Source organism: Crinia signifera, chromosome 6 (assembly GCF_055691185.1).
Source record: "Crinia signifera chromosome 6, ASM5569118v1, whole genome shotgun sequence".
Classification (NCBI taxonomy): domain Eukaryota; kingdom Metazoa; phylum Chordata; class Amphibia; order Anura; family Myobatrachidae; genus Crinia; species Crinia signifera.
Genome location: NC_139222.1, coordinates 254,564,788 through 254,574,433, shown reverse-complemented (window position 1 = coordinate 254,574,433; position 9,646 = coordinate 254,564,788). Strand labels below are relative to the sequence as shown.

At 43.4% G+C, this 9,646-nt stretch overlaps 1 protein-coding gene across 2 annotated transcripts in view; it reads left to right on the top strand.

The window, feature by feature from the left end:
• The first annotated feature begins 393 nt into the window (after positions 1–393).
• The window catches only part of LOC146009224 (alpha-2-macroglobulin-like), a 90,469-nt gene continuing 81,216 nt past the window's right edge, over positions 394–9,646 (top strand). For both annotated transcript variants that reach the window (XM_083149382.1, XM_083149381.1), the window contains exon 1: positions 394–547. In XM_083149382.1, the coding sequence (XP_083005508.1) occupies positions 474–547 (74 nt within the window). In that variant the 5' untranslated portion in view covers positions 394–473. The remainder of the gene's footprint in view (positions 548–9,646) is intronic.

Here is a 9,646-nt window from a genome sequence, read left to right as displayed (position 1 = left end):
TTTTCTTTCTTTGTTTGCTTGAAGGAATTGGGGTCATGTAGCACAAACCGAAAAGCTTTATGTGCCCTCCACCTGTGCCAGGTAAATATCTCTATGCCAATCTGCAACCTGAAGCCCCTTTCTTATTGCCTTTTGTTTGAAAATGTCACATTCATCAGTTTAGATCCCTGTGATAGCAGATGAGTTTACAATGCTTTGTATTGGCACCACAACGTACAGATCCTCCTGTGTACCTGGGCAGGAGGCCTCACGATTATCGTAACAGGAGATGATTTAAGAATACAGTCCAGCAAACAGACACAAGGCAAAGCAAACATGCACCATCCCTCACAGAGAAGGCCTTGTGCAAGGGTCAGTGTTTGTGTAACGTGTGTAACATTTGTGTGTCTGCCAGGGGGCTGTACACAGGCACAGCTTTATAAAGCCTTTCCAGCATTCTTCATTCTCAACGTGAGATCTGACCAGCAGCAGCAATGTGGAGCTCAGCGCTGGGACTGTGCCTGCTCCTGACGTGCATCCATGGGGGAGATCTGACAGACCCTGACCCGTAAGACAAGTCTTCTTTATTTATACAGCATTGGGGAACATGATAGTGCTATGCGGATAAGCAGTAATATTCAATGAAGCATTCTTGCGGATTGTTAGCTCTTCAGATCATGGACATCTACTCAAATATTTTTAATTACAATCTTAACGGCTTCATTTTCTTTTTTCTGCAATTGATTTTAATGTTTTGGTTTGATTTATGCTCTATGGGAGAATGTAATACCTAGTGAGTGGATACGGTGCTAGGTCGATAGAATTAAGGCTGACATACACTATGTCGACCGCTAAAGGTCAACAGGCCTAAGGTGGACAGGGTCAGAAGGTGGACACAAGCATTAGGTCAACAATGGGAGGGTCGACGGTGCAAAAGGTCCACATCAATTTTTATGTTTTATAACCTTACCATCCACTAGGGCAGGGGTTCCCAATCTTTTTTGAATCACCCCTAGGCCAAAAAAATAAGCTAAGTAGATTGGGTTATATGCATTTCTTCGGATCATTTATGTGGTAAAGGGTAGGATTTGCTTCGGTTTTTACACATTTTATGATTGGCAGCCACCAGCACTGGTTTTGCCCATAAATTATTAACCATAAATATTTTTGATTGGTCCTGGACCACCAACCCAGGGCACCCCTGCAAGTGTCTCAAGGCACCCCAGGGAGCCACGGCACACAGTTTGGGAACCACTGCACTAGGGCATGAAGGGAGAATACAACTGTGCGGGGAACTCGCCAAGCGAGGGGGGGGGGGACGGCTGTGCGAGCGGCTGGTAGCGTTTAATCCACACACAATGCTGTGAAATCTGCAGCGTTGTGTGTGGACCAGAATAAGGCCCCTAGTGAGATGCAATTGGAGTAAAATGTAATCTGCACCTTGTGTGCCCAGCAAACACCCGCTCGGTCCTCCCCTATAGCCTGATTCAGATGTTAGCAAAGCAAAAAAGATCACCCAACTGGGCAAAACCATGGGCACTGCAGGTGGGGCAGATGTAACATGTGCAGAGAGAGTTCGATTCATGTTCGAACGGAAATCTAAAGTGCAGTGTAACAAGGCAGCCAGTACTTACCCTGCACAGAAACACTATAACCCAAACAAATCTAACTCTCTCTGCACGTTACATCAGCCCCACTACCTGCATTGCTACATGATTTTGCCCAGTTGCGTGCTTTTTGATTTGCTAACATTGCTGAATCAGTCCTTATATTTTTAAATACAATGCCACAGAAAAGCAATGGAAAGCAGCCGCCATTAACGAAGACCTTCCTCGTCTGTACATGTTCAGATGAGATAGAGGATCGTTAACGATGTGCGGAGCGCATGGTTAACAATACTGAATGTACACATTAGACAACATAGTAAAATATATTGCTCAGAAGGGCCCAACTGCCCCCCCCCCCCCCACACTGCCAGCCCAGGACATGGGGCCATCCCAAAAAATGGGACAGTTGGGAGGTTTGCTGGGAACTATGCTTTACACAATAGTAAATTGTATATTCTGGTATTTCTAGACTTGTATTCCTGTTTCATGATCTGTTGGCCCTTAGAGGTATTTTTTGTTTCACAAGAATTATTATGTATTGTGTTATTTATTCAAAGTTAGTTACAAAGGGATAACATATTGCTCAATGCTTGAAAGAGACTGTTTGTTCATTTACATCAGGGAGTTTTTGTTTATTTATTTAAGGAATATAAAAATAAAAAAAAGCTCTCCCGTAAAGTGAATGAAGTACCAGCACTCCTCCTGGGTACTAGCAGTGGATAGAACAGCGTGGAACCCACCTGCAAAATTCACAGCCAGCAGCAAGCTGATGGTTTAGGTTCATTAGGTCGACACTATCAAAAGTTCAACATGGGTCTAGGTCAACAGGGTCATTAGATTGACACAAGCATTAGGTTGACATGGAGAAGATTGATAGTCAAAAGGTTGACATGGGGTTTAAAAAAAAAATTGTCCCGGATGTCAACACAGTCAACATGAACACCATATCGGTGCATGACATCCCCTTGCATGGCTTGCTCCACTTGCAATGCTTCGGGCACGGTGCCTCGCTACACCCACTATTTCATTCTCCCTCCAGTCCTTGCAGGTGGGGCAGATGTAACTTGTGCAGAGAGAATCAGATTTGGGTGGTGTTTTACTTCAAAGTGAGATCTATATTGCAGTGTAAAAATAAAGCAGCCAGTATTTACCCTGCACAGAAACAAAATAACTCACCCAAAATCTAATTCTCTCTGCACATGTTACATCTGCCCCACCTGCAGTGTACATTTGAGAAGGAATTTGCCTCTGAGAGTGAACCAGAATAAGGGCCTGCATGTGGACCAGAATAAGGGCCTATGAACACATCTGTGCTTAAGGCTATTCTGTTATTAAATGAGTGTAAGTTCAGCAGAAATAACAGGACGTTGCACAACTAAAAACAAAACATGTGTCATTAAAGTCTTAATTACATTGCTCAGCGATTATATCGTACCACATTGTTTAAGCCTAATCCTTTTAGGGAACATTATTAAATGTCACCAAGATTATTATTATTTAGGTTCTAGTGTAACTGTGAATAAAGACAATGGAGAACCTCCCATGCGAGTCCCGTGCGATGCGATCTGATCCAACTTTGACTATATAGTGCAGATCTGTTTCTCAGCATTTAAAAACATTCTTAAGGGCCCATTTATCAATGATCCTGGGCGGAATGTTACCACACAGGACCGCAATGTAAAATGTGATTCTATCACAGGGATGTATCATCCCTGACGCGCTGGAACAGGGCTCTGAAAGGTGCCCACCCCGCCGGGATGCAGTCTTTAGGTCGGCACAAGAAAGGTCGACACTCCTTAGATCGACAGGCAGAAGGTTGACATGGACTGAACGTCAGCAGGTCCTTAGGTCGACCGGCGGAAGGTTGACAATGCAGAAGGTCAACACAGGTTTTTTGATTTTTTTCCCCCATTGTGGTTCCAGAACAGGAGGTAGTTTATGGCCTACCATCCACTAGGGCACGGAGGGAGAATATAATAGTGTGCCGAGAGTAGCCAGGCACCGTGCCCGAAGCATTGCGAGCACAGCAAGCAATGCGACAGTGTCCAGAACTAGACATCGGCTTAAACAAATTCAAAAATATGTGTCAACCTTCTGCATTGTCGACCTTCCGCTGGTCAACCTAATGACCCTGTCGACCTCCAGTCCCTGTCAACCTTATGGTGTCGACCTTTCTTGGGTCGACCTAACGATCCATAACCGTCCCTGCGATGTGTTTAGCTGGGCGCCGGGGGCATGCGCGGTTAGTGCTGACCCTCCGCCAACCCCGCTGACCGCACAGCCTCGGCATCAGTGCGGTGTGTATCCCATACAATGGGCTGCCGCCATCTCAGAATGACGGTAGCCCGGGGATGCGATGCGCAGCTGCCTGATGTTGTTACATTGGGCAGCTTTGCATCCCCCATAGTAACCTATGGGGGAAGTGCCCATCGGTGGTACAGGAGGGATCGCAGCAGGGATTGTAGATTCCTGCTGCGATCCCTACTGATACAGTACATTCCAGTGATACTTATTTTTGCGACTAAAGGTGGCCATACACACGCAGATTTATCTTCAGATCTGGCTGGTTGGAACAAAAACCTGGTTATGGATGAGAGCAAATGACAGTTGACCATTTGCTTGGAAATGCTGGAAAACTGACAAACTGTCACTCATCCATAACCATGTTTTTGTTCCAACCAGCCAGATCTGAAGATAAATCTTACTAGTGTATGGGCACCTTAACCCCCGAACACTCCCGTTTAGCTGCAAATATTGAATGACAAATGTGCCCCTTATACTGTACATACAGTAGCTAGATAGTGAGTCCATTTACCAAAAGCCTATTCTCTATTTATCCTTCCACTGACAGTATCTCAATTCAGTTTTCCTGTGTAAGTTAACTAGTACCAACCCTTGTAACAGTAATCCTCTCTTATCTCCGCACCCAGCAGGGAGTTCAGCCATATGTTTACTTTCTACATCTCACTGATTTTTGATCAGATTATTAAGGACACTAATTTAAAAAACCACCCACACTCCCCGAACTGACACAATTACCTTCATAGTGGGTCCAGCGGTGTAATCGGGGAGCCGCACTGAACAGGCAGGCGGGGAAGCGAGCGGTGCGAGAGTGTGGCCTGCGCAGCATGACCTCTGTCATCATGTCACGCTGCGCAGAGCCACTTGCCGGGTCTGGAACAGCCGGGCAGCGTCTGAGCTAGTGCTCATGCGCCTAGTCTAATCCCGAAATCGATTAGAAACTCCAATCCTGGGATTGATATCTCTGTGATTTTGGGGCCAAATCCCAGGGATTGGCCACCCTACTACGGGAGAAGTAGAGAAGGTAGTCAAGATGGCAAAACCCCCTACTAGGTATTAATATATTATATAATATATGTTCAAAAGTCTGAGATTTTTCCTTTGAACCCTCCTGCTCATTCAGTTCTCTCTCTACCTATTACAGCTACATAGTATTTAAGGCTGAATAAAGACTCACGTCCATCCAGTTCAACCTGTATACTGATATGATTTAAGGACAGATTATGATTATTGTTTGTACCCCTGTATGTTTTTAACCAATAGATGTTTGTCCAATCTTATTTTAAATGTATTTATTGTGTCTGCCGACACCACCTCTCTCTATACTTCCTCCATTTTGAATTGCGCAATATTCCCTTAAATATGTTGCAATATTATTATATTCAATAAATATCCTGCCCAGATGCATAACTTTGATATGGGCGAACTTCAGTGGTGGCTCCAAAGTTGAGGCTGCGCCAAAGTCCAAAATACGAATAGGGGAGCCACGCCAACTACCACCAACTGCCATTCCAAACTGGCAGTTGGTGTGGCTCCCCTTTTTGAATGTTGGACCCCTCCGCTGAAACCGCTACTGGTCTACTTTACCTCTGACATTGTCTATTTTGCACAAGCTACTTTCTTTTGTTATATAATGGACTGGCTATTGTCTATTTTGCACTAGCCACTTTACTATTTTCTCTCTAAAGAAACATTATTTTCCCCATATGCCTCGACAGCATCACTTCATGAATAAAGAGCACAAATTCCACCATATATAAAAAAGTTGAAGGATACTGGTGCAGTATGGTTAGTAGTTAATTAAAAGTGACCTGACCTATTGACCCTATTGACCTTATGACTCTGTTGATCAGCTGATGATCAACATCTTTGTAATGTTCTTTGTAACTTTGCCCCTCCCCATCTACTGCTTGTATCAATATTTATTCCATCATGTGTCAGTTCCCTTAATGCTTCTCTTTCTTAAGTGGTTAAATTAGGGTTACATATTTTCTCAAGGGCGAAAAAGCCACTCAAAACACCAAGTTTGAGCGGCTTTCAGCTCAAAGCCACCCAGTGTGTATGACCCTGCGGTGAGTGGTGTTGCGCAGTCCCGCATCATCGCCTGGAAAGCCACGCATCCGCTGGTATTACCAGCAGATGAGCGGCTTTGAGGACGGCTTTCTTTTTTTTTTCTGACATCCCAAATTCAACATTCCGGCCGTTGAGTGACGTAAAGTCCGTGGACCGATGAAGGTCTGCGGATTGAAAAATGTCTGTGAATTCGACAATCCGTGGCTGTTTCCGACAAAACAGTTCTGTTTTTTTAAAGTCGGATCTGACACCCTTCAATGCTGTCGTTAACGGCGGCATTGAATAGGTGACTGCCGATATTTCCCCTGTCGGGAAATATTGGCACAGATTGAATAACCCCCTAAAGGTGGCCATACACAGGTCCAACTTTTCTGAGGCATAAGTCTCACCTGTTTTCCCTTGAGCTTCCCCGGCAGCTCCCCGGGAGGGCTCCATCCGACTTGGCACTTGATGTGCCATTTTTTACATGCAATAAAACGCATGTGATTTACAGTAGGTCGATTTTACCTATATATCATCCAGTTCCATAGAAATGGAGTAGAATTGGCCCAAATTGAACCTGTGTATAGGCACCTTAACACCTCCACAGCACCCTGCAGAGCAAGTCAAGTGTTGATCTGAAAGGCACGCACATCCACTGGCGCTGACATTATTGTTGATCTGAAAGGCGCGCACAGCCACTGGCGCTGACATTATTGTTGATCTGAAAGACGCGCACAGCCACTGGCGCTGACATTACTGTTATGTTGTTCCATCATTGTGACGGGCTGGTAACATCATAATATCCTATTGAATATGATAGATAGACAGATAGATATACTTTTAGGGACAGGAAAGAATGTCATTTGCTGGTGCACCAAGAAAAATTTGACTAATAAAACATGACTTTTAATGATCTGATTAAAATAGTTGCAAAATAAGATAAAACAAACAAGACATGAGACAACATATAGTGATTTAAAAAGGATAATAATCCTCACCTAATGGGACCCCACTACACACTGTCCCTGTATTTGTATTTATTAATTGCTAGCTGTATCATGGCACGGTGGCTTTCAGTAAAATGTTGGGAAATTAATGCTTCCACTAAGCTGGGGAGTGCGTTTCTAATACTAGTATTTATGGTTACAATGTATCATGAATTGGCCAGAATTGTTGCACATTTATTGAAACTTTCTCCAGTATCAATGGAATCCTGGGACTCTCTAATACCCTTTTCACATTGCAAAAACCTGCTTTCAACCCGTTTTTCTAAACGTGTCTTAAAACTGGTCAAAAGCCAGTTAAACCCCTTTCATATTGCATGATGTAAAGGTATATTGCAGTTTAAATACCGTTTTGTACCTTTCAGATTCAACCCGTTTCACCCATAGAAAGCCATACAATGTCATTTTAAATGTTTTTTTCCTGCTTGTGGGCGGGGATCAAGTGTGGTTATCATTTATAGCAAATACCGTTTCTGAGCTGTTCACACTGCAGGTGAAACGGCTCCGAACCGTGTAGGATCCTCCTTTTAACACGTGTCAAAATGCCGGTTTTCTGTAACCGGTAAATTGACAATGTAGCTTTCACATTGCTGCTGGAAACGTTTTAAAGCACTAAAAAAACGGCAATATGCCGTGTTACAGCTGCAATGTGAAAGGGGTATAAGCAGCAGCGGTATGCGCTTGAACACGGGTATGGTCCCGCTTCAGCTGCTGACTGCTGGAGCCACTAGTTCTACAGACTGCGTGCTGCCCGTGGAGCTGAGTGAGAGGTGTGTTAGTATACACTACCTCGCTCGTTCGGGTCAGTAGAGGCAGAGAGGACGCATGACTCACGTGCCAGAGACCGCGTCACTCTGCTACGGGAACCGTGTCCAACTGTAATACAGTTCAATAAATGACTGTATTACATAAAATATTTCACCAACAATAAAAGGCAGTCTCACAATTCTTTCATTTCCCGAGTGACTGCTTTTTGACAATCTTGTGGTGGGTGATAAAGTTTCCACGAATAGAAGAAATAATGATCAATCAATATCTGTACTTAACTCCTTAACCACACATGGGTAGATACAATGTCGTCCTGTGTTAATGGTGTGCACACGCTATTGTTACATAGGCAATTTCCTGACGGTTTGCGTCATTGTTTAAACATGGAAAAAAACACATATTCTAAGGTCACCGATCGTCTTTATCTGTACTTCTACTTTGTAATGTTGTTGCCAATATTTTTGTTTTTTTCTTTCTGTTTATATATTGAAAATGTTTCTGTGATCCTATTATGTTTTGTCTCTTGTAGTACAGAACATTCACACGGGGACCAATGGTGGGTGTATGTGCATGCGTTGGGTCATTTCTGCACATGTGCATACACCGGGTGTGTGCGGCCACGGCAAACAGAGTGAACCCAAGGCTGCGGCTGGGGGGAGTGGGGCAGCGGTGGATAGTCACGCCCATGGGAACAAGTGTAAACACTGGACGTTCCCATGTAATCAGGCTGTAATAGGTGCCCTCCAGGTACTCACAATTGAGTCCAAAATACGAAGACAGTGAGGCGGCACTCCGGAATAAATAATGCAATAAACACCGGGTAGTCTCATCGTTTCGGAGTATCTATATTTCACCCCTTCATTTTATTTATTTATTAACAGTTTCTTTTATAGCGCAGCATATTCCATTGCGCTTTATCAGGATACAAAGTACATCACACAACATTATTAATATTATTATTATAATTTTATTTATAAGGCGCCACAAGTGTTTCGCAGCGCCGTACAAAGGAACAATACAGGGAGACAAAACTTGGCATAACATTGAATAAATAACAAAAATACAGTACAAATAAAGAGCGCCACAGTTCAATACACATTACAGCTTAAATGTAAGTAGTGAGGACCCAATCAACATACAACTAGAGGCTTGAGGCCAATGATGGAGATGAGACAACATACCCCGAAACGTTGAGTCTATCTTGCATTTATTGCATTATTTCTTCTGGAGTGCCGCCTCACTGTCTTCATATTTTGGACTCAAGCTTAATGATACAATCATTTTGTCCTGTTATCAACGTGGACGGAACATAAGAGTTTGGGTTGTACAAGCTTATGTCACTAGTTTTCAGAGTAGTCAAAATTATCAAGAGAACCTTTTATCACTGAAGAATGGATGTTTCCGTTGTTTGGACTGTACTATGTGCAATGACAGGACTAATGATACATACTTTCGACATCCGCTCAGTGGTAAAATATTAGGCATAGAGTATCCTGTAAGACACGCTTCATTGTCTATTTTGTAACTTGTCCATGCAGTCTCAGCTACGTCGGCAAGACTGTTAGGACATTGCGGGACCACATGACACTTCACAGATCTAGTATTAAGATAGCAAAGGAGAAAGGGGTCAGTGACCAACCGGTGGCACAGCATTATTTACAAGCCAGGCACAATGGGTGACATTTAATAGAATACGATTGTTGAATTATTGCGATTTTTAGGCAACAAAATGGCGTTATCGCACTTTTTGCCAAAATTGCTTACTTAATATGGTGCGCTAAGTCCCGCAAATCGCACATTTTGTGCGATAATTTGCACGTTCTCACTTGCCGGTTTCAATTCGCATTGTTACCGCATCCAGATGTTTTCCCATAGAAAAGTATAGAATTTGCTAATTTAATGGAATGCGCAAACGAAATTCGCATTTCAAAA